The sequence below is a fragment of the Sceloporus occidentalis genome, unplaced genomic scaffold (assembly GCF_023333645.1).
Source record: "Sceloporus occidentalis isolate IW3139 unplaced genomic scaffold, rSceOcc1.0.p SCAF_2, whole genome shotgun sequence".
In the NCBI taxonomy this organism is placed as follows: Eukaryota; Metazoa; Chordata; class Lepidosauria; order Squamata; family Phrynosomatidae; genus Sceloporus; species Sceloporus occidentalis.
This window is the reverse complement of record NW_028316982.1, coordinates 123,199,328-123,225,827: the sequence shown is the minus strand read 5'-3', so window position 1 is coordinate 123,225,827 and position 26,500 is coordinate 123,199,328. Positions and strand designations below refer to the sequence as shown.

Genomic DNA, 26,500 nt, shown 5'->3' with positions numbered 1-26,500 from the left:
CTCTCTCAGAGGCCAAGACAATGGCAGTTGGAGTGGAGGGAGGGCCTGGGCTTGCCATGATGGGGCTGTGCCAGCCTCTGCTTCTCCCCCTCCGAGGCCAGGATGGTAACAGTTAAGGTCGAGGGAAGGCCTTTCATTTGTAGCAAATCTGTATTTTGCAGTTGTTCTTATATCTGGACCCAAGAAATAGGAGTCCCTTACAAAGTATGATCTAATAATAGAAAATCCAGGATGCAGTCAGTGATAAATTCTTAATTTTCTTTTGTATAAAGGACTTCTCAGAAAGGGATTAATCCAAAACAGAAGCTCTATGGGTCTGCGATTAGTCAGAATTCACCTAATTCACCAGAAAGGGGCTACTAGTTGACTAAACTCCATGGCAATCCATGGTGTTGTGAGTTTTTAAAGGGTTTTACACTAGGACCATCTCAGCTGGAAAGTTTTAAAACATCATTTTAAGCTTAGAATGCCCAACTCACTCTGCTTTTCACATTATTTATTGCCTATATTACTATATTACCCACTAGCTAAAGTACCATGGGTAACTGACCAATTGCAAGTTAAAATCATAAATGCAAGAATTATAGAAGAGAATAATAATATTTGATCTATATCGAATTGAAAGGACAAGAACAACTGCAGAGAACAATAGAAGCACATAGTCACTAAAAAGCAGACAGTTTTTTAAAAAACTAAAAGAAAAGGTCCTCACTTGGCACCAGAAAGATCATAGCTGCAGATGAAGCTGTATGGGGAAGTCATTCTGAAAACTGGGGTTCTACCATTGAGCAGGCTCCCTTTACCTCGTTCAGCTCAGAAGATGCCTCGGAAGATGACAGGGTATGGGAAAGTATATTCAGGAAGAGAGGATGCATAATTTGTCCAGTGGTGTCACTAGGGTTGGTGTCACCCAGTGCATTGACCTCCTCCTATACCACACCCTATAGCATGTAATGTTTTTGGTAATACTGTAATATTACTCATAAATCATGATTTACTGCACTTAATGGTAAGAGTTGTGACATAAACAACTAGCACCGTTAAAATTATATTTTTAAATTACAATATCATATGCACAGCCTAAATGTATTTACATATACAGTGGTACCCCGGGTTACGAAAGTAATTCGTTCCGCCGCCGCTTTCGTAACCCGGAAACTTTCGCTAGCCGAAAAAGCCCATAGGCTTTAATAGCGAAAGCCGCGATTCCGTGTGAAATCGCGCCGAAAAGCACCAAAATTTCTTTCGCAACCCGGAATAACCTTCGTAACCCGGAAACAATTAATTAAGTGAATTTCTTTCGTAACCCGGAAATTTCGTAAGGCGGCGCATTCGTATCCCGGGGTACCACTGTACATAGTTTCCTGTGCTTCACGTGAAAATTTGGTACAATGTGATGTTTTTAAAGAAAATTTTAAACAAATTACATATTTGTAAATAACTCTGGCGAGATTCCCGCTGATTGGAAGGATTCCATCATAATTCCAATCTTTAAAAAGGGAGACAGACAGGATCCTGGTAACTATAGCTCAATATGTCTTTTATTGATAGTGGGCAAAACTGTATGCCAGTTATTTGGATTTGAAATTACAGAGTTGGATGAATATTTTTTTAAAAATATATAAAAATGAATTTTTTGAAATATGAACTTTCAATTTAAAAAAAATGGGACCTCTCCTTTCTCCTCCCACTGAGCTTCACTCCACTCATACCATCTCTTCAGCATTTAATGGGACATAGGTGAATGCCACAGCCTGTTTCTGCCAAAAGGCAGACGTTTGAGAAGCAGTGGTGTCATTCCCTCTTAGGGTGTCACCCGGTGTGGGCCGTACCCCCCCCCCCCACAAACACACACACCAAGGATGCCACTGCATCTATCCTGGTAGCAAGCCATTTGGGGCTTTAAAGGGTAATATCAGCATTTTGCAGCCTATAGTATACAACTTCTAGTAATCTTGAACTACAGTCTGTCCTCGCCTTACGCGGGGGATCCGTTCCGGATCCCTCCGCGTAAGGCGAATTCCGCCTATGCTTGAGCCCCATTGGAAACAATGGGGCTTGTGCGCGGTGGCGCGGCGGCGCAGGGCGCAACGGGCGCACGCACACCCATTCAATTGAATGAGACACGCCGCCCCATGCACGTGCCGCGGCTTGAGCACATATGCTGTATTTTCCTTCCCCACCCCCCAGAATTTTCTGCCAATCAAATTCCAAAAGCAATATTTGAAAGAGAAATGGATGCTTAGGCAATGTTGACTTTTTTTAGTGCATTTATCCATCTCACCTGGATAAACATATCTCATATAGTTTCTTCAATATTTGTTTAGTTTACTATAATGTATACTACAATATAGATTCTATACTGTGGATTTACAGTTGGCCCTCCATATCAGTGGACTAGCCACCCATGGATTGGAGCATCCACAGATGGCCCTGCCCCATTATCGTCAATGGCAATCACATACACATCATGCATCCACTGGCAATTATGGGGCTTGAAGTCCTGTGTTTTTTAGTATCTGGAAGGGTGTGTGTGTGACCAGAACAGAATCCCTGGCGATATGGAGGGGCAACTGATTTTGTGGAGTTTAGTCATAGCCTTGTTACTGCCCATAATCCAGTACTGTAGATACTGCAATATTTGCATTATGCATGTTGATTTCCATTTCAATTATACAGTATTTTTAATTCCTGTGCTGTTTCTTAGGGCATTTACCAGCAGCCCCACTGACTAGGATAGAGAGAACAGCCCTGTTTAATCTCCTCATAAATCAAATCCCAGGGGAATCGGAACAGTAACCTAATAATTTCAGAAGCTTGGTTTAGCTTGGCTATTACTCCAACAAGCTTCATGACCAATAATATTGTTTATAATGCCACTAGGAAGATCCACTGAAACTTTCCAAAACCTTGCAATATCAATATGAAGAAAGGCTGCCCAGTGGGATGCCCAAAAAGGAACAGCTAACTAATCAGATGTGAAAGTTGTCTAGTTTGGATCAATGAACCTCTAGATCCACACTATGTTATCCAACCTGTTAATTATATGACATTTATTAAGTATAAAGGAGCCATGGTGGACCACCTTTATAACATCTCATACTGTTGCAACTGGTTGCAACTTTAATTTTTCCAACAGTCTTTGTAGTAAAGGTGGCTTTGTTGCCCCAAAAATGTCATCACCCATTTCTGATATTGCCAGATGTTAAAGACTATGATTTGAGACTCTGATGGGATCAGTGTTGGAAGTGATCACAGCCTGTGACCATCATGGAAAGGTCAGGGCATGCAGTTTGATCCAGAGTTGCCTGGAGTAGGACTCTGTGAATAGAATCCAGGTTTATAGTGGAATCCTATCTCAACAAGTGGGTCAAGAGCTGGCTGAACCAACATTAGAATGGCTGAATTTGTGCTGTATCCAAATTTTGGTTCTTCTGGGATAAGTGTGTCCCTGGCTGATGGACTGGGACACAGGAATTAGAGGAGCCGCCATTGATTTCTATGTGCTGCAAATTACTTAAGCCAACCCTAACCATGGTCTATCTTCGTGCTATCCCAGGGACTGTGTTTCTGATGTAAGCAATTTTTGAATTTGGTGTAACCCAGCTCTTTCCCTGCTCTAGCCCTATTCCAACTTCTTTTTGGCTGCTCTACTGGCTGATCAGAGATGGCCGCTATCTTTGATCAGCCAGCCCAAGGGATTATGTTAGCATAAGAGAAATTCAGTCACCCTAAAGCTAGTTCAGTCAGCAAATGTGCTTTATGTCTCACCATAACTTTCTCCAGCCACCCTGTCTTTGAGTAATATTTGTTTTGTTGGATCTCTTCTAAGCATGAATAAGTTTGGATCCAATACCATTAACTGGTTGATCTCATCTGTGGACAATGATAGATGAGGTTTGCTTCTTGCCATAATCCTCCAAAAATCTGGTCTGGAGCAATGGAGAAATTTCCAGAAGCATATGTGAGATGGCACTGGGAGTTGTGGAGGGAAGGAGTAATCAACAGGCTCTGCTGAATCCCAGTTACCTCCAAAATAAATGGGGCCTTCTATTCACAGTATTCTATTCACAATTTAAGCATTCAAACAACAAGCAATGCTATTTAAAAACACATGAGTTGAGAGCCAGAGTGATGTAATGGTCTGAGCATTAGATTACAACTATGTCCCACAGGGCTCTGTCCTGGGCCCAGTGCTATTCAACATCTTTATCAATGACTTGGATGAAAGAATTGGGGGCATATTTACCAAATTTGCAAAAGACACCAAATTAGGAGGAGTAGCTAATACCCCTGAGGACATGTTCAAAATTCAAAACAACCTGAATAGACTAGAAAGCTGGGCCAAAGATAACAAAATGAAATTCAAAACAGAGAAATGTAAGATACTGCACATAGGGTGGAAAAATGAAATGCACAGATATAGGATGGGTGACACCTGGCTGAATGAAACTACGTGTGAAAGGGATCTGGGAATCCAAGTAGACCACAAGTTGAATAAGAGTCCACAGTGTGATGCAGCAGCTCAAAAGGCCAATGCAATTTTAAGCTGCATCAATACAAGTATAGTGTCTAGATCAAGGGAAGTAATAGTGCCACTTGTATTCTGCTTTGGTCAGGCCCCACCTGGAATATTTTGTCTAGTTCTGGGCACCACAATTCAAAAAATACATTGAGAAAATGGAGTGTGACCAAAGGAGGGCGACTAAAATGGAGAAGGGCCTGGAAACCATGCCTTATGAGGAACGACTTAGGGAGCTGGGGATGTTTAGCCTGGAAAAAAGAAGATTAACAGGTGATATGATAACCCTGTTTAAATACTTTAAGGGATGTCATATTGTGGAGTGAGCAAGCTTGTTTTCTGCTGCTACAGAGAACAGGATCCGGAACAATGGATACAAAACACAGGAAAAGAGATTCCACCTCAACATTAGGAGGAACTTCCTGAGAGTAAGGGCTTTTCGACAGTGGAACAAACTCCCTCGAAGTGTAGTGGAGTCTCCTTCCTTAGAGGTCTTCAAACAGAGGCTGGATGGCCATCTGTCGGGGATGCTTTGATTTTGATTTCCTGCATGGCAGGGGGTTGGACTGGATGGCCCTTGGGGTCTCTTCCAACTCTATGACTCTATGGTATTCCCTGTGAAAACACATGGAAAGTAATACATTTCCTTCACAGACCATTTCCATCTCACTGTTCCACAATTAAAAAAAAACTCTCCTCAAATATTAATAATTTAATAATTTAATTAATTTGTTTTATTTATATACCGCTATTCCAAAGATCATAGCGGTGAACAGCAAGTAAGCTAATTAGCAAGTAAGCTAAGTGATTTATATGCATATATATATATCTACTTTTAGCCTTATAACTGCTCAAAAGTTTACAAAGAAAATTAAAACACTATAAAGCAGATAATATGTGTAATGTGGATCTAAGTGGCAGAGAAATTTAAAATTAATTGCTAATTAATTAATTGTGAATAAATAAAAATGCAATAATTGTGCACAAATCCTTTCTCATTATTGTTCTTGGCTGAAATTCTGTTCATATCTGCTGATCTCAAACAGTGTGGGCAAAAAACCTGCGGGATCCCCCCCCCAGAGGATATATTCAGCTTTGCTTTTATTTAATTGGCACCTTGAACAGGCTGGAGCAAAATGGAATACAGGTCAGATAAGGCAGATAGAAGAGAAGGAGGGAATGCAGGCAGTTTATAGCCTATCCCACTGACAAGGCCTCAGCTCCTTTTGAGGAACAGGCTTACAGTGGCTGTTTATCTTCCAATGATTAATGGTCGCCCTTGCTTCCTGTTTTAATTCCATTAAGATCCCAAGTGTAGGAAAACTGCACTGATGTTTTATACTCCCCCTATTCTTATATACAAGAAATGCATGAACTTTGCTTGAACTTGCATTACTTTTCTGTTTTTGTGTTTTTGGGGGCCTATGTCTGAGATCAAACCACATCCAATGTTGCTGCCATAGTCATCAAAGCATCATCAGACAGACAGACTACAGTATACATACTAAGATACTGAAGACTCCAGCATTATGAGCAGTTTCTTGCAGTGGCCATGTATACATCTTAAAATAGTACAAGGGACAATGTAGTGCCTCTGTAATACCTGAGAGGTCAGTTGCAAAGTTACAAAGTAGATGTCAACAGCACAGCGTTCAAAGAGGAGCAGAACCACTAAGCAAGCAAGGTAGTGCTTCTGGTCCCCAAAAGATAGCAAAGCTGATAAATGCGGATACAAGTGTAATGTTAACACACGATCTTACATTGAAAATGGTACTGGTATCATTTTACTGTAAAGAATAATAAACACCACCAAGGAGGAGTCATCATGAGGGTGAATTTATAATCCACGAAAGAAACAGAACAAGAGGTTTGGGATGAGAACAACAAAACAAATAAACCCAAATGACTGTAAATAATAAGCTAAAATTGTAAGCTATGTGTACAGAAAGAATATTACCTGGGCATATATTCCAAAACTGGAAAAGACAAGTTCTCAGTTCTCCCTCTGCAAGAGGAGAAAGAATGGGGAATTTTTAAAAAGAATATACCACGAATCACTTGGTAGTTTTAAGAAACAAATTACAATGGCGAAGAAAAGGGGAAGAGTCAATCCTTGCAGCACAGTCACATAACAAAATTTACTATTAAAAATAGGCTTTCTAAGGTACAGAGACACATTTGCAGGTATAGTTACTGAAATGAATGCAGCTAAATGACAGTTAAAGTCATTTCATTTGATTTAATATATGTTTCACTAACCAAGACCCGTTTCTCTTAAATTTTCGTTCAGTTTAACCTTAGTCCTGTTTTCTCACTCTGCGGTTTTAAAAAGATGCAAATGCAGCATGCTAATTTTACTTTTTTTACTTCTTTTGATGTCCAGTAGTTCTGATTTTTCAATTAATACACATATTATCTGTTGATTGTTTTTTGTGGGGTTTTCGGGCTATGTGGCCATGGTCTTGAAGAGTTTCTTCCTGACGTTTCACCAGCATCTGTGGCTGGCATTTGTGCTGGCGAAACGTCAGGAAGAAACTCTTCTAGAACATGGCCACATAGCCCAAAACCCCCACAAAAAACAATGGACACCGGCCATGACTCCATATCTGTTGATTCATATCATTAAGCAAACAAGCCTTCCGAATATAAAATTCTGTTTGCTGATGAAAAAGAACACTGAACTGCAGTTGTCAATTAACTTTAGAAGTAGCCAGAGAATAATTCCTACTTAATTCACTGCAGAAATAGCCACAGTATCAAATGACATGTTCCTGCAAACTAAAAAAAGCAACACTTCCTCTGATAGGTTATCTCCGTGACAAAAAAAGTACAAAGAAATCCCTACAAATTCACTTTTTGTATGTTTTTAACAGTATTGTGCTTTTAAACTGTAGTCACCTTGCAAAAGGTGGGATATCATCATCATGTGATGATGATGATAATGACGATGATGATTGTGTTCATCATGCTGCAACCAAAGTTGAAGGTTGCACTCTGAAGCATACTAACTTGCACGCAAACTTAATTGCTGGGATCAATAGACTTGTTGTTAATAAAATATGTCTAGGGCTTGTTTGTGTGTGATATGTGACATCTCTATTAGAAAATGATCAAAACTCCTCACATAAAGCCTTCCATTGCACTGCATGGTTGTACAGAACTTAGCTGAGATGCAATTTAGCTTAGCAAGTAAGTCAAATCTTTTGCTAAAGGATACCTATTGCCTTACTGCCACCATGTAGTTTTTTTAGCAGATGAAAGGGAAGACTGAATTTGAGCAGTGTCATTTAGTCTCTGGAAGAGAGGAAACTGTGTGCCTGGCAGCTGCAATCATATGCAAATAGCTGTCAGAGAGGGGGAAATTATCATCTACAAACATTGGGAAGAAATTCCATCTGCTGCTTCCTTGAAAAGGGATTTTAATACATTCAGAGACAGCAAAGTTACACACGTCTTAATCAAGTCTTAATCCAAAGAATTAATGCACTGTGCGTTTCTGCATAATTCAAGGAATCACGCAAAAGCTGTGACAATAGCAAGAGCCACAGATGGAATCCCCTTCTTGCACAAAATACTGCATGAAAAGGTATCGGAGCAAACAGAGCTCCCTTCCCAGCATTTCATGTACAGGTGCACCATCTAAAAGTAACAAGGCAATGTGCGTGTCTGTGTGTGTACTGAATGCTTGTTCGTGTATCTCTCTGTGTGAGAGCGGCATGCAGGTCAGAACAGTATACTTACCTTCACACACTCTGGGGTGGGAAATCCATAACGTCTTGAATGTTTTAATGTGAAAATCCTTAGTTTTTCTCACATTAGGAAAAATGGGAAATGTCCGTTCAGTGCAAGCATTTAAAATTCAGAAATATTTTAGCTTACCACATTTTGACTTAACTCAGAGAAAAGTGTAAGCTAAAAGTAAGGGATAAGGAAACACGTTAAGCAAATATGCCAGCTAATTCACAAACAGTCACAATCTCCACTTTGGACACTGCTCTGGTCAGATCTCAGCACCCGTTTTCCCCTCCCCTTCGTCTGCCCATCTCCTCTTAAAGTAATAATAATTCATTATTCTAGTGGCAGTAAAAGGTTAGTTTGTGCTGTCCTAGTTTGATGGAAGGTAGCAGTTCCCAAAAATTCAGTGTAAGCAGTGATGGCACAGAAATTCATTTCAATTCATTTTGTACCATGGTTTATCAAAGTACACCTCTTGGAACCAAGCACAGGTCTGAATGCAATTTGCAGTTGGAAATCTGTATGTTACAAATCTACAATATGATTTGTGCACCCCACCCCTAAACATTGTGTTTTGTAAAAAAAAACATTTTTTTACTAATTTTATGCATTAAACAAAGTTTGGATACAGTTAACTAATTAGAAAGCAAAGGTGTTTTGTAAATGCTTACAAAACATCTTTGATTTCTGATTAGTTCACTGTATCCAAACTTTGTTTCATGCATAAAATTAAAGTATTACGTACAAAATTACTTTCATGCTACGTGTATAAGGTGTATATGAAACATAAATGAATGTTATGTTAAGACATTGGTCCCACTGCCAAGATATCTCATATGTGTCTGGTGTTCTGCCCTTTGGCAGTGGCGTCACTGGTGTGTGTGTGTGTGTGTGTGTGTGTGTGTGTGTGTGTGTGTACAGTGATGCAGAAGGTGGTACCTGGTTGGGCCCTCACCCCACACTCCCCGTACATGCACTCTATCCCCTTGCACTTCCCCCCATGTGTTATCTGTCCATGCGCTCCCCATGTGCACTCTCTCCCCATGCCTTTCCTGATGAGGTAAAGAAAAGGCAGCATGGGGGAAGAGAATGCATGTTGCCCCCAGAAGCCCCACTCCCGGGAGTCCCACCACTCACGCCGAGTGACACCTAGTGCGGGGACACCACTGACCTTTGGTGAAAAGGGCATTATAAATAAACGTTGTTGTTATTGTTGTTGTTGTTATGCAAATATTCCAAAATCCAAACCACTTCTGGTCCCAATCATTTCATATAAGGGAGCCTCAACCTGTACTGTATACACCACTCACACTACTCCTGTGTATCTCCTTAGCAATTCTCCAATATCTGTTCCAGGCAGATGGAGTTCAACCTGCTCACTGAATCAGAAGCCCATAGCCCCTCTCTCTCTCTCTCGGAGTCTGGGACACCGCAACATGAGCACAGCTGCAAGGGACAAGAACACAGTGGTGAGTTCAGAGAACGCTCTAAACAGCAAACTGTCCCCACACCAGAACCTCCAGTTTTTGCGGATGAAAAGAGAGATAGTTTATTTCCCCTTATCTGACTAGCTTCTCATATCTTAAACAGCCAGCAAGCCAAACACTGCACAAATTGCTCATGTATAATCTTGGACTCAAGCCAAATAAAATCCATTCCAGTTTTAAAGCTCATCGTTTATTTACCAAATGGTTAGAAACAATACAAAAAACAAATTATCTTGCAGGCCCTGTGAGAGCCTGGGTTACACATATCATCCCCACAGTAAACATCCAGAATAGTCAACTCTAGGCAGGTATATCTGCTATTCCTGAGTCAGGAACCCTAATTACACACTCCCTATTGGTTTGGGAGGCAGGATCTGCTCTCCTGCCAAACAACTGCTACATCCTTGTTGCAAGTGGATCTGTACAATGACTGCACAAAGATGTACCAAATATGGTGGAAGTGGGACATATTCTGTGAAGTATACTTTGCCATTTAATTGTTCATTGTAGGCTTCAGTGTCTCCCCTCCCCTTTGATGGTGCCAGCAAGATACATTTTAAAAGTGCTCATAATGAAATAAAAACTTTTTGCGGTGAAATTATCAACAAGCTCTTGAAATGCCTTTGGGGTAATGAGATTCTTAAATTCAGCATGCTGCTTGCACCCACTTCCCTAAGGAGTTTTCCAACAGCCATAGTAAACCTCAAAGGCTTTTTCAGCAGATTGGCCAAGGCTTAAAAAAAAAAGCCACCTTTACGAATCCAAGACAAGACAAGAATGGCTTTGAAATGTAATATACAATCCTTTTCTCGCCTTTTAAAACTGAGAGCCACACCACACTTTCCCAATCATGTTTAAAAATTCATAAAATCCTAGGAGCTCAAAGGAAATACACCCAACTGTTTGATTGTCAAAAAGCACTAATTTGATTGACTATTTGGCCAAAGACAAGTGATATCCTATTTAATATTTATAATCTTGCACCATTGTAATGACAGAAAGTGCCCTCCAAAATCTACCTTTTCAGCAGCACGGATTGCTGAGGTTTTGGAAAGTCGGGCAGTGTGTGATGACACACCAGCCTCCTCCCAAAAGCAAGGTGCTTTGCATCAAGCAGCTGCCTAGGTTTCTGGGATCATATCAAGAAATGTATCTACAACAACAGGGCTTTGTTGCTTTAGCTACATCTCCTGATGCATTATTTTGGCTGACTTTTTTTCATAACTCAAGTAGAGTAATCAAACTGGGAAAGGAAAAGCTGAACAACTAGTTCCCCATCACCACATCAACAGGATTCAGCAGAGAAAGCCACTTAATTTTCTTTATAAAATATATAAACGTAGCTTTATTTATAAATGACTTGTTCATAATTAAATATGTGGCCTAATGGAGGAAAGGGGGGGGGGGGGAGGAGAAAAATGCACGTGATGCAAGAAAAAATTGGGTATGGAAAAGGTGGCAAACAAATAGGACGTCTGCAAACAGATAAACTAGTAATTAATTAGTATATAGGCATACAAAGATTGCTGTCCCTAAAACCTATTGCAAAAGTTTTAAAAAATTAATGGGGCCAGAGGGAGACAAAGAAGCAAGTACATATTAAGTGATTAATTGAAAACTAATAGTGATTCATTGAAAACTAGGAGGTGGGAACAGAGTGCAAGATTCATTTGGGACCAGAATTTCATCCCAGCCATGTTCAAGTGGGTTTTGGTTGGACTGCCCATAAAAATTGATATGCATTAAAATATACACAGTTGCACACATTAAATTCTAAGCATATTTATCTTGAAACTGACACCCAAAATCTGTGGGACTTGCTACAGCTAGAGCAGTGGTTCCCAAAGTGGGGGTATGCCCCCCCAGATGGTGGAAATATCCAAGGGAACAGCGAGGGGAAAGGGAGCACTAGAGGAATAGTGAAGGGAAAAGGTGAAAAGAGAGCCTTCAATCAAAGTATTGGCATGTAAGAAAGGCTAGGAGAATTAGCAGCCTTTAGGACCATAGTGGGGATAAGGAGTTAGAGCACATGGTGGCAGAGGAGAATTGGGGCAAAAAATGCTTTTATATTTGGAAAACTATTTGAGCTTTGTGAACTTTGCTGGGACTTGGCTGGCAGTTTGGAACTGCACTGCTGCTGCTGCTTTCTTTCATCAAACAGGCTGAGAGAAGAGGTAGCAAAAGAAACAATGTTTGGTTGTGGAGGGGGACTTGAAGTTGTATGGGGAAGACATATTTCCAGGGAAAGAGGGGGGAAAGTATCTGGGATCAATTCTTCATAAGAGTCTTTTGCCTCTCTCATCTTTCTCAGAGAAAAGTGGATAGCAGCATAATATGTGCCCATCCCCAGCTTCACTTTAAATGTTTGTGTAAGATCATTGCCTCTTGACTCCTGGAAAGGTTACACCACTGTGAAATTATGAGACAGATTCCCCTGCTTTCCTTGTCCAGACACAGAAAAGTCACAGCAGAACCAGACTGATGACTCCAATCCTGAGGACGGTTCCTTGAAAAAGAAGCAGCGCAGGCAAAGAACTCACTTCACTAGCCAACAACTCCAGGAGCTGGAAGCCACTTTCCAGAGGAACCGTTACCCTGACATGAGTACTCGAGAAGAGATTGCTGTATGGACCAATTTGACTGAAGCCAGAGTCCGGGTATGGTTAAATTGTACAAGATCTCCTTTCTCCAAATATGTGAGAGGATGAGGACTTGGACTGGAGGATAAGTCAACGTGCCAAGCAGAACAGAACAGACTTCCATCTGTGCTTGTTGCTTTAAACACTATGCAGCAATTTACTTAAGTGTGTACCCTAAACACACCAGAAGGGATGTTTAGTGTGTTGTAAACCATTGGTGTACCTCACGTGGAGTACCTCCACAGATAAAAGAGGTTCTTTTCACAAAAGCCACTTTTCACTTGAGGAGAGCAATTTGCGGGGGACAGTAGAATCCCGCCCCCCCCCCATGCCACACATTTAGGCTACACACTTCAGAGATTATTACACAAGGCTTTTAAACCACAATTAAAGTTGGAGAATAGCATCCTGGCCATACCTATTGCACACCATTGTCTCTGTCTTGTCACTGCTTTGCCTTCAAACTGTTGGTACATTGTCCTTTTTCATTGATGGGAAGATTTGTCAATAAACTCCCGGTCATGCTGCATACCCATTCTACAGATGCTATAATTTTCTCCTGCCATAGTTCCCAATATTGGGCAGTCCCGTGGCATCAGTGGACGTGATTCTCCTCTTCTCCCCCTACCCTCTTGCTATTCCTAAGCAAGTTGTTTTTTTTTCTTCTTTTTTCAGCTTCTGTTCTTTTTCTTTTCTTTAACTAAATTGAATTAACATATCTCTGCAATTACATTACAAATTAAAATGAAACAATGAAAAATGAAAGGCACACTGGGTAGGGCATAGGGCAGGCATCCAGGGTTAAGGAGGGGGATGGAAGAGAGTATGAATGACCATTGAATACACAAAGAGCTCAGTAGCCCTATTGTAAAGACATGCAGTATTTAACTAACACAGTGCAGTATGAATGTCTTACATTTGATAATGTCCTTAGTGAGCAACTATATAGGAATTTTGTGCATGTATCTTTGCAGGATTATTCAAACTTTGTGCAATGCAGGTTTCTCTAAGGAAGATATCTCAGCCAGCCTTTCCCTCCAAAATGTAATTTGGTTTCTTACATTGTAGAAACAGAAGTATACTCTCACAATGACGTCTTACACAATAAACTCAGGAAGAGTAGTCTACCAGTATTATAAACCCCAGTGAGACCACTGAGAAAGAAGCACCAACATGCTTGGGGGTTCCTGAGGTTGGCACAAGGGGCCCCACTCTCAGAACAAACAGTCTGGTAGGGTGAGCATGCTCAGTAGCCATGGAATACAGAGTGACTGTAGGAAAGAAAAATGGAAAAGTGGGGACTGAGTGGAAGATGCAGAATACCCAGCTTGAAAGTAATGGATTATTGAAAAAGACCATTTGCCAGACTGTTTACAACCTGCCCTTTTCAATTTTGACCAAAATATTTTGGCCTGAACAGCTTATTGTAACTTATTATTCATATTCCATATTATTGAGAAAGCTATCTCACAGGCAGAAATCAGAGATATTCAAGCATTCATGGTTGAGCCTTGAATTCCATCTATCTTCTTTGTTTATACTGGGATGCCATTTTTGGTATTCCATGAAGTTAATTCTTGTATATCTCATAGAATAAGTTGTCATCATACATATGCATAAGTGCCTATGGATGTACTTGGGCATTTTTGTCTCATATGGAACATTCATAGTTCATGGTTGCATACGTGGAGTCACACATGCGGTGCCATTATGCATTATGCATGTGGATGCACATTGGGTTGTGCATTTGGTTCCACAAAGTTCAACACAGGGGTTGCCTAGCACATTCAGTGCATAGTTCCACTCAAAGAGATTTATACTGCACAACCCCAGAGAATGTGAACATGCATTTAATGTTTGTAAATGCAGATATGGGGTATGATTGTTCCTTGCATGTGGGTATAAATTGTTTATGTGAAGGATCTGCTTATAGTTTTGCTTCTTTTTTCTAATGGATTTGGATATTAGTAGGACAGGGAGGTTTATGCATGCTCCCCAAGTTCTTGTTGAGCCCTCTTTTTTCTGCCGTGTTGAAAAAAGTAGTGAGTAAGTCAAAAAAGACACATTAGGATGCCACCATATACAGGTGTTGTGTCCTCACACAGGGAAAGATTATACACTGTAATTACTTATACCTTACATTTTAGAACAGACACAGTGTTTTCAGGGCTCAACTGTATTTTCAGACTTGCTGCCAAAATTATTCAAGAACTGCTAGTTTGCTAAACAAAAAGCTCACCTGGTGTGCCAGCCAGAAAGGTTATCTAGAGGCAGAGCTCAAATCCATGCTTATGGTCCTTGTCCCAAAGGTTTGGACTATAGCAATTCCTGCACAAAAGGGTCAACAGCCATAGCAACTTGATTTCAGTTCATTGCATTAGCTTCTTTTGAAATCTACCTGTGCATCTCTCATTTAGAGCCATAGCTACCTGAAGCAAGCACCCTCCTCCCTGCCGCTTTTACCAACATGTTGATTAGAACTATTCCCTTTTCTTTCAGGTGTGGTTTAAGAACCGCAGAGCGAAATGGAGGAAGCGAGAAAGGAATCAGCAAGCAGAACTTTGTAAGAACAGTTTTGGAGCCCAGTTCAATGGACTGATGCAGCCTTATGATGAGATGTACGGTGGCTACTCTTATAACAACTGGGCTACCAAAGGCCTTGCTGCCAGCAGTCTGTCAGCCAAAAGCTTCCCCTTCTTCAATTCCATGAATGTCAACCCTCTCTCATCGCAGCCCATGTTCTCAACACCCAGTTCCATTGGATCCATGCCTATGCCCTCCTCCATGGTCCCTTCAACAGTGACTGGTGTGCCAGGCCCAGGCCTCAGCAACCTCAACAGCCCTGGCCTTAATTCTGCTGTTTCATCCAGTACCTGTCCTTATGCATCCTCGGCCAGCCCTTACATGTACAGGGACACATGCAACTCCAGCTTGGCAAGCCTGAGGTTGAAGGCTAAGCAGCATGCCAACTTCACCTATCCAGCAGTGCAGACAGCCACCTCCAGCCTGAGCCCCTGCCAGTATGCTGTGGATAGGCCAGTATGAGGGACTAGATCCCCACCCTACTTTGAGGAACTTGGCCATTAGCCCAATAATGCCAGCCAGACCAAATTCCAGGAAGGTCTATTTAGTTATTATAATGTTACAAACTTCTGACAATCTCTTTTGGTATAGTAAACACAACTGCTCACTGAAAGTCCGTTTGGGAAAGAGGAACATTTGCCAGGCTCTGAGCTCATTTTTCAGTCCACCTCTGTAATGCGATAGCCCTTCTCTTGCTCCTGCTCCAGCCCAAGAACAGGCAACCAGTTCATGCAACAATGCAGAGGAACCCGGGGAAAATGGTGCAGCTGCTAACTCCACTCATAACGTACGTCTGTGTGCTTCTCCTATTTCTGTGACTGCTCTGTTCTGTTATGTGACTGCTCCCTGCCTTCCTGAAGCACTTAGAGGAGGCGAGCATTCTGTGCTGGAAACATCAGTTTAGTGCACCTCAGATAATGTATATTTAACCAATGTTTACACTTTATTGTGAAATGTCTTGGGCACAATGTTTTGTCTCTTCTTTTTTCTTTGCAGAATTGGGCATTTTGTAATCCAAAAAGGAAGGTAAAGATGAAGGGTGTGAGAGACATGATGAGTCATGGGAAGAGTCTGGGGTAGAGCTGAATGGAGCCATCTGCTTGGTTTCCTCAGGTTTACACTGTTTTCCAAGACTTCAACAGAAGCTGTCAACATGTGACCAAGAGGGGTACAGAGCTTTGACATCAGGCAAAAAAAAAATACCTGAAAGTCCCCTAAGATGCCGGCACATGATCCTCCAGCTCCAAGGACATCCTTTTAAATGGATGAATGATTAATGCAATTCATTCCCTCTTTGGTTTCATTTTGTGCTGAGGCAGGAATGAATTAACAATATCGACACATCACACAGAAGCTTGTTGATTTCCTTTTGCAATAAGCAGCTCAGTCTCCTAGAGTAATTTTCATTGAATCATAAATAAAATCAGAAGAAATCCCCACAAACTTTTTTCATGTCTATTTGTTGTTGAGCAACTACCTGGGATAAAAAGTTGTGTGTTCCTTTTCTGATGGTGGAAATGTTGGGCCTCATAATGAGAAGCCTTGTAGGCCAAGACATCAGCACACGTTATTATCTTACGATATACATTTTTAAAAGCTTGAAAAAGTAGAAACACAGCTTATCACTTGATCCTGAATTGTTGTGTTGTGATAACTGAGAGGTTCAGCAACCACATGCTAAAATATTGGTACTTTTGACTAGTGACGTGTAACTTTTAATTTGTAATTTAACTTTTACTTGCAGTATTTTCAGGCAATCATGCTCAAACTTCCAAACCTTGGATGCCTGAATTAATAAGAAATAGAAGTGTTGTAAAGGGATTGTGTGTTGCACATTTCAAAAGTAGGCATTGGTATAACACTTGATCTTTCCATGTGGACACAAATATATCTGCTTTAAACTGAAAATAGTTGCACATCCACTTTTGCTGATATAATTTTTCCACATAATATTGCTATTTCTGTACCCAGTTTTGGCCTCAGCTAGTTTATATATGTGGAGGCTGATTTCTTTTACCTTCTTCTAAGGAGTTGGCTTAGGTATTAGTTTAGGAGTGGAGATGGGTGTTAGTTGAACACCTTATTACAAGAAAACAACTGGACTGAATGGTGAGATTATTCAAATTCAAAATATCGTCGTATGTGAGGAGGAACCTGACTGTAACAGCTGAAATAAAAATTTGAAACTTCAGACTAAGAAAAGACAATAGCTATTCCCATTTGAGCACTCACTCTGAATAAAGTAGAGTAGCAAATCACTGCCTACTGAATAAACATTGCCAGCCATCAAAATCATACAAAATATTTTAATTAATGCATAAATAAATCAATGCAAAAAAGGAAAGGAGTGCAAACACATGTAAGCATAAATGAATATTCACTGGGATAACCCAGTCCAGTACACCCTCAGTAGCTAGGAATATAACTCCCATAATACCTTCACATATCATGTTGGTCGGGGTTGATAGGAATTAAATTCCAAAACATTTGGAAGGCATCACTTTGGAGAAGCCTATTCAAGAGTGTTCACTTCTTCTCAATTTAATGTATGAAAGGTGGTAGAGAATACTAGACACACAGTGCCAAAACTGTAAGTGGCTGAGCCCAAACCAGAGTCTACCGCAATGTTTTCAGTATATTAGGCTAATTGGGTTGTATTGGGAGAGCAGATACAAGCATTTAAAATTGTTCTTTTAAAATGGACATAACTAATGTAATTATTTCAAAATCTTTGAAATATAGCTTTCTAACCAGTTCAGTTTATTGGCCCTTATCCAGTGTATTTTTATTTACTTCAAGGATTTTTTGGTGCCTCATGGAATCTGAGATTCCATGAGGTGCAAGTATTCCTGACTCCAGCGCTGCCAAACTTTGCAAACCATTTCTACATTCCCTGTTAGAAGAGGACAGCCCCTTTTTTTGCTAATCCTGTGAAAAAGATAAATTCTCTGAGCAAATGTACATTTAGATTTTAAACTTCATCAAATAACAACACGATCATGGCTACAGAAACAAAATGAACTTTGCTTCCAGATGTCCGATATGAGCCACATGTACTTGGCAATAAGTGCCATTTGGTTGTAGAAATGGATAATGTGTTTTTCATGCCAAAATAATAAAATGAACATCTGTTACTATGAGCATGCCCTGCTGGCTGCCCTTTGGCTGTGAAATAGGAAGGAAGAAAGGAGACTGAGGGCAAGTGATCTGAGCTGTCATGGGCCCTGGGGTGTCTCTGCCAGCCTATGGCCAAACTCCAACCTTGTTTATTGCTGTCCTCACCTGCCATTCTCCATTGTGATCAGTGTTGCCAATTACCCTCAAAGGTATTTCCTGGATTGATTCCCCAGAATTCCCTCAAATTACCTGGAAGGGGGTGGGACACCTGGCATGTGGGGCCACAAGGCAGTATGGGAAGGCCTTGAGGGTGGGGGGGACTTCTGGGACGGGGAAGGTATGTTTGGGCAGGAATTTCAAAATCTCCGGTGAAGTCAAAGAGAATTTTAAATACCTAACTTATTCGATATCTGAAACTCCCCGGAAATTTTGAAAACACAGAAATTTAACGGAAAGAGATTAAATTCCCCGGATTCCGGGGAATACCCCAGAAATTGGCAACACTGATTGTGATATACATAACAGCATCCTGAAGTGTTCCTTTTTAAAAGCAAGTTTCTAGACATAACAGAAGATGTCTCTGAAATGCCACAAGCAAGGCTGGGTGAAATCTCTAACTGAGTAAGATTTTGGAGAGCAGGGGGAGTCAGATCTAGGAAAACAAAAGTAACCATGCAAAATGAGAAGAACTGTGCAAATCTATTCAGTGCACAACATAATGATACAGAATCTGGTGCGTCATGATTCAAAATCTGGATTTAAGAGTAGGCCCCTTTTCAATCAAATGTTTTGCTGTTTGACGTGCTCCATATCCTCTGATCCTCTTCCTCCAAGTGACAGCTGAGCATCTCACCAGAAGATGGAGAAGCTGTTCAGCATGCAAGACCTTAACATAACTGTTGGAAAAAGAAAAGGAGGGGGGAAGGATTCATGGCCACTGCTGCTTCAAATGTTATGTGTAAGCAACTTTAGGATGCTTAAGCAGGAAGGGCAGATTTGGGCATCCCTTTCTTATTCATGGTTGTCCTCACCTTTGCTTTCTTGGGGCAGATGTTTTGTCCTTGGACCTTCCCCTCTTCCTCCTGTTGTGGGTGAAAAAAGCTTAGATTCCTGGTGGATTTGGCTGTGCCTCTGAGGTGTCTGAGAACACAACTGCTACCCATTCTGAAGTCGAAGGCTTTCATGGCAGGCATCCATAGGCTTTTGTGGGTTTTTCGGGCTATGTCGCAGTGTTCTATAAGAGTGTATTCCTGATGTTACGCCAGCATCTGTGGCTGGCATCCAGCCACAGATGCTGGCGAAACATCAGGAACAAACTCTTATAGTACATGGCCAAATAGCCCCTCAAAAACCACAAAAAATTATGTCTTCCATTCCTTTCTATAAAATTAAGTTATTGTTGGGTGTATAATTTATGACCAGAGTGCAGGTTTTTCCACTAAGGTTCCCCATCCATGCTGCCACTATTTGTCATTGGGAAGCTGAACCAGGAGCCCAGCAGAACAAACGGTAGGTCCCCTGTGCCAGCAGAGCTGCTGGGTGGACAAAAGACTTGGAAGCATATCAAGTTGGGACATTCACACAACTGTCCAGAATGTCCCTGGCTTGGAGTCAGATGACATGAGAGAGAGAGGGAGAGAGAGAAAGAAAGAATCACCTATGCTTCCACTATAAAGTTCCCAGATCTGCTGCACTCCTTCATTATAGACAACGTCACGGAGGAGAGATGTTAGTTCTTTCTGTGCTGCCAGACCCCAAGTTTGCTACCTGAAAGACTTCTGTGTTCCAACTGCCTTTCTGCCCTAAGATCCTGCTCTGGGCCATGAGTCCCTTTATTCTAGAGTCCTGGATGGTCTCAGTTTGGTAAGTGTGATGCCAACTGATCTGCTTATAGTAAGAATCTTGATATTTGCATTCCAGCTTGTCCGTCCCTGATCCTTGTGTCTTGGACCACATGAGATACTGGATTCCCATAGTCAAAGGTGAAGCTGGTATCTGAGATTGCCCAATGAACAGGACAGAGCCAATTCTATGCATAAGTACATAGAAGAGTTGTGAAATATTTGAGAAGTCGAGTTGGTTCTTCCTCAGTACAGTGGCGCTGCCTCACACATTTTACCCTGGTACACTGGGGGGCAAAGCAGCAGCCACAATACAATGAACGGTACAATGCAACTGTCAGCTTTTGTATTGTGCCATCATAATACAGCCTCTGCTCAGCTTTATCATTACAAGGCAATGTTGCTGTAGAGAAAGGGGTACTTAGCTGTAACTCTGACCCAACAGGCAGCAGGAATGCCCTGCACTATGTTCAGAAGAGCAATACTGAATCATACCAAACGTCTATCTGACCTAATATTCTGTTTCCACAGAAACGATCCAGGTGCCAATGGGAAGGCCACATACAGGCATGCAGACAACAGCATCCTACGGTTCACATTCCCCAGACGCTGGTACTGAGAGTCTTACCTAGGGAATGGAAGTAATATATGACCATCATAACTAATAGCCACTGAGAAGCTTATCCATCCAGGGATGGGGAATGTGCAGTGCTGCAGATGTCACTGGACTGTCCCATCAATCCTCACCATTAGACACACTGTCCAGGGCTAATTAGAGTTGCAGTCCCACAACTTCTGGTGGGTCACACGTTCCCATGCCTGAATTGTTGTAATTCCCTTTAAAAACAGTGATGGACATGGCTATAACTTACAGTTGCAAATTCCATCTCTTAAGTCAGTGATGTCCAAACTCTGGCCTTCCAGGTGTTTTGGACTTCAGATCCCAGCATTCTAGACCATTGACCAAGGTGGCTGAGGCTTCTGGGAGCTGAAGTCCAAAACACCTGGAGGACCAGAGTTTGGACATCGCTGTCTTAACTGTATGCTGCGTCAAGAAGTAATTTCTATTACAATACAATTGACCTTCTGTATCCACAGATTCATCATCTACGGATTCAAGTATACATGGCTGGAAAATATTTTTAAAATATATACATTCCAAAAATCAAATCTTGATTTTGCCATTTTATATATGCTGTTGTATTCAGTGGGACTTGAGCATCCACAGACATTGTTATCCACAGGGGGGTCCTGGAACCAAACCCCAGCAGATACCAAGGGCCTATTGTATTCTCTAAAGAACATGTCTTTCCCCCCCCCCATTAGATCTTTCTCTTACACTGGCTCCTAGCACTACCTGGATGTTCTCTTTCAAGTGTGCCCTATCGGCAGTATGAGAGTTACATCACAAAGAGGAAGCAACTGTGAAGTATGTAGGGACTATTTCCCCTACATACCGCCAGCAGGCTGCACTGCTGCATAAATCTCAGGATATTTATAATGGAGGAATAAGCAGGTTTTCTTTTAATCTTTTCGACTATTTTATTATATGCAGTCATAGATATACACAAAAATAAACACTCTCTTTAAAGAAACACAGACATATCAATGTCCGGGCATATTGCTTTCATCACATTAGGTTGGATCATGTAAGGCACCATACATTAATTGCATTACAGTATAGGGCAAGTAAGATATTACACTTTCCTAAGGACTAAACTTTTATCTCATTTGCACCTCTCTAGAAGGCATCTCTATAGTTAACACATAGAGCAACATCACAATCTTAAATGAAATACCTTAGCAGTTTATCCACCAAGGAATATCATATCTTCTGTTAAGGAACTAAGCTTCCTTCTACCAATAGTGGTCACTAATTCCTGCAGCCACTCAGAAGGAATTCCCATTTTTTTAAGCTGGCACCATGTTTCCGGTAAAAAGGTTTAACTTTTACCTTCACTACACATAGCAGATGCACAATATTCAGTAGGTGTTTCCTTATCCACCCACCAATCTTTTAGTACCATTTTCCTGGGGTGAAAAAGGGAAAGGAATGAGCAGCTTTCCATTCATACTGTCAATGCACACAATCCAGTTTCTGAATAAAGTTTAGATTTCATGTGCTTAAACTTTTTCTTAAGTCTTTCAGATCCACTCCCCTTCCTTTGTGATAGACATTTCGTACCATATTATGGTAGCAAAATTCCTCTTCCATACAACATGTATGTCTATGTGCCTCCAAGTCATCTGTTGACCTGTGGTGGCCCCATTAATTTCATAGGGTTTTCTTGGGCATGGAATACACAGAGGTGGTTTTGTCAGTTCCTTCCTTTGAAACATAGCATACAGCACCTGGTATTCATACAGTTGTCATTGTGTGCCTTCAGATCCTTTCCAATTTATGGCAACTCGAGGTTTTGTTGGCAAGATAGTTCAGAAGGGTTTGCCTTTGCCTTCCTCTGAGGCTGAGAGACTGTGACTTGTCCAAGGTAATTCAGTGGGGATTAAAACCCTGGTCTCCAAAGTCATAGTCCAACGCTCAAACCACTGCACCACACTCACTCTATGTGTACAGTACATGTGTACTGGCATGAATAAGAGGCAATGAAGAGAATGGCTTTTTTGGACTGATTCAAGAAAAGATTTACAGTCAGTTAGAACCTCAAAATTCTCCCCATGGTACTATTTTTTGAAAACAGAACATTTTAGAGCCAGATATTTGACTAAACTCAAGTCGCCTACTTTAAGAATTGCCTTCATCCAACTATGAGTTGACGGCACACACAACAACAACAAAGTGAGGATTGCAGTAATATTAAGCCTTCCTAATAGTGCAACGTATTTTGGGCAGAAGGTGGCAGCAGAGCATTATAAATGCATCTGAGTGTAGAATTCTCAAGAAAGCATTGATAATTTGCAAGAGCTTCCTATGAAAGAAATGTTTGGACAGATTAATAAAAAGATGAAAAACAAGATGATGTGGAAAAGAAACTCTAGGAACAGGTGTTCTGCAGTTATTTCCTTGAGATTTTACAAGGCCGAAGATGATTATTCATTCCCAGTTTCTTATTTCTAGTTCCCGCAAAAATTTGAAAACAGGGCTAAAGGAGAACTCGTAATAAGTGACTGAAATGTGTATAACACTTCAGTCACTTAAAAGTAAACCTTGGGCTACTGCCTATTATATATCTATCCTTCAATATCTTCAAGGAATGCTTTTCATCAAAACCATTTTGAGGTGTGGATATAGGGCTGCTTAACATGTGCTGTAGGAAACTACTGGATCAGGTCATGAGAGGATTTGGTCATCCTGTGTATGTTGATAATTTGTTGTCTGGGGAAAATATATGCCAACTCTTCCAAGAAGAGTTCAGGCATGTTTTGCTCTTAGGGCCATTTATTTGTCTTTTGGGCAGTCCACCGTATCTACAGAACTCTCCCCCAGCACATTTCAGATTAGCTAATTTTCCTTCTATCAGATTACTTCCCTATCCACCTTTTACAACCATAAATAGAACCTAGAAATACAATGGCATGGGCAATCCTAACTTTGGTATTCAATGATACAGTATATCTTTACATTTGAGGATCTGGCCTACTTCCTTCATAGCTGCCCTTCCAAGTGCCAGTCTTCTGCTTTCTTGACTCCAGTCTCCATTCTGATTACTGAGCTTTAACTATTTAAATGTCTTCATCGTCTACTTTAAACTTAAAGTGATCTAAATCATCTATGGTTACTTGCTATTGCAATGTCTTCCTTGACTTTCTTCAATAGTCACCCCAAGTCTTTGCTGTTATCTGGTATCATCTGCAATATAAGTATATATGCTCAAGCAGGGAATCAAACCCTGATCTCTAGGGTTATTGTCCAGTGATCAAACCATTACACCATGCTAGCAAGCTCTTTTAAACTGTGAATGGCAGTTGATGGCTCTGATATCAGTGGAGTCGTGATAGTCAGTGGAGTAGTGGGTTTTAGTTCAAGTCCAAGGAATATAGAAATTACACAAGGTGCCAAACCTAACCCCAAAATAGATTCAGCATCTTGGGTAGCTCTTTAAAGTTTATACTAAAGCCAGGAATGGATTCATCACCCCTACTGATATCAGAGTTACCAGCTACCACTGGTTGCAGAGGGTCCTTTAAGTGCTAACTGTCTGTTATCCCCTCTATTGTAAACCGCTCGGATTCCCAGTGATTGGGCGGTATATAAATAAAACCTATTATTATTATTATTATAAGAATGTGATGGCAAGTGATCCTAGACAGAATCCAGTTTAGCTGACAAACGGCAAGGATCTTCATTTCCTCAGTCTAAGTTATACGGGTGGGGAACCGGTTTTATTATCTTAAATTGTTCATATTTATTCCTCCAGTTTTCATGCCTCTTTTCTCCATGTCTGATCCATCTTCCCCAGAAAGGCCTCCTTCTAAACTACATATATTTTTGGATAAACATATTAACTCTTCCATATCACCAAACATTAATGCCAAAGCTTGCTAATTATTATTATATGAACAGCACCTTACTGTTTAGACAGCACATTTCCTTGACCCTCACAGGTGTATGTATATTAACCTCTCCCAGTTTTGCCTGCCTGGAGGTTGGGGAAGTGCAGTTGCAGTAATTTGTCATGATTCTATCTCCCTTACCGAGTGCCCCATCCCACAAAAATTAAATAAATCTGCTGGGTCTAAGTGCATATATTTGAAAAGATTGACAGTCAGCAGAAAATAGGGATTCTTTTCTTGTGTCATGCGCTCCATTGAGCAACAATCTGCCTTCCTGAGCTGGCCAAGTTGGTCTTGGCAGCAGTATTTGAATCCACATGGCTTGTTGTGCTAGGTGAAGACCGTTCTCTTAGGGATTCATGTTCACCATGACAAGCATAGGTCTGTCTCAACTAATATCCGATGTCCCCATGGTGCAGGACACCCTGGACCCAATATTCTGTGGTAGGCTTAAATGACACACCATGATCTGGGTGTGGAAGAACTTTCTAGTTTTATCACAGATTGATCACTAGCTGGTGGAGTTTATACTCATTGTGACTTGGGAACCTCTGCAAGAGCGAGGAGCTGACTAAGATGGTATTAGGAGGCTTATGGATCCCGATGGATTCCTTGAAAAAGTTCCTGTTGCCATAGGAAACTGTTCCTATGAAAGCCCTGGTTGAAGTGGCCACAGCAGTGGGCATGATAGTCCCCAATCATCCCCTCCCATGAAGTGGATCCAAGCAAGATTCTTAGCTTACTAGGGATCTGGCAATGATAAAACAAGTGGGACAAAGACCAGAATGTTGATGATGGAAGACTCAGAGCGAATCCAACGGATTGTTGTAAAACCTAGGCCATAGCACTGGTGACAGCAAAGAAACTAGTCGCCCCTCCTAACACGCGGATCTGGGATGGAGGGGCGACCTCTGTTGTTTCCAATGGGACGTGCTCCCATGGCGTGCGCTCTGCACACGCTTGCGGGCACACGTCCCATTCAAGCTTATGGTGCTTGGATATGCATAAGCCTCTATTTTTGCGTGGGGTCTCCCCGCAAAAACAGAGGACCAACTGTATACTTCTCCGCCACCAGTGTTGTCCAGTGGAGCTGTCTCTAGTGGTCAGAGGCCTTTTACACTCTGGCCCAAAAGAAGACACAGACTGCTCAACAGCATACTGGGGGAAATTTGCAAGGCACTCTGCAGACAAAATCACTCAGATCCCAATCTCACTTGGATGTTATAGTTACAGATCAAACAGATGTAATCTTGGCACCTGCTTGTCCTGTATTACTGGATACATTTCAATTTGGGCAACCTGAGGATGTGAACAGGATCCTTCCTGGCCCTTGAAAATAGTAGTTACCAAAAACAAAAACAACCCCCCCAAAAAAACGGGGTGTGTGCGTGTATGTGTCCTGAATCCCATCATGTTCAAGAATGACAGGCCAGTTTGAAATATTCTTTTCCTGGGCAAAAGGAATGTCTTCAGCTGTAGAGGATTCCATTCCCTCTGAAATCTCAAAATTCTCAGCTTGGGTGTTCTAGGCTCAACCCTGAGCCTGGATGCGTAGGGTTTAGTTGTGGTCAGGCGGCACTTGCTCAATTAAGACTAGTGTGCCAGCTGCGCTTGTTCCTTCAAAAGCCAGATCTGGCTACAGTAGCACATGCCTTGATTACATCCTATTTGGACTACTGTAACACACACTATATGGGACCACCTTTGGAAACTGTTCAAAAACTTCAGCAGGTCCAAAAGGCTGTGGCCAGAATGGTGACTGGGGCCAGTCACAGGGAGCATATAAATTCTTTATTAAAACATAACTGGCTACCAGTTTGCATCCAGGCTGGTTGTTTAGCTGGTTGCTACAGCTTAGGTCCAGCCTATTTCCCTATACGAACCTGCCAGGGAGGGCTTTCTCTCAGTCCTACCACTATCACAGGCATGTTTGGTGAGGACATGAGAGAGAGCTTTCTCTGTGGCTGCTCCCAGCCTCTGGAATGCCCTTATATGAAACACTGGGCTGGCCCCCTCTCAGCTCTCCTTTCACTGGTGGGCAAAGACCTTCACTTTTGTTATGAT

The 26,500-nt window shown here is 41.4% G+C and overlaps 1 protein-coding gene across 9 annotated transcripts in view; it reads left to right on the top strand.

Moving 5' to 3' along the window:
• The window catches only part of LOC149318967 (pituitary homeobox 3-like), a 32,648-nt gene extending 16,250 nt beyond the window's left edge, over positions 1-16,398 (top strand). For 5 of the 9 annotated variants that reach the window (XM_089510829.1, XM_089510827.1, XM_089510830.1 and 2 more), the window contains 3 exons: positions 9,614-9,726; positions 12,196-12,401; positions 14,883-16,398. In XM_089510829.1, coding sequence (XP_089366955.1) covers positions 9,614-9,726; positions 12,196-12,401; positions 14,883-15,428 — 865 coding nt within the window. In that variant the 3' untranslated portion in view covers positions 15,429-16,398. The remainder of the gene's footprint in view (positions 1-9,613; positions 9,727-12,195; positions 12,402-14,882) is intronic. The other 4 variants (XM_089510831.1, XM_089510825.1, XR_016280117.1 and 1 more) reach the window with 3 other exon arrangements.
• Positions 16,399-26,500: the final 10,102 nt, after the last annotated feature.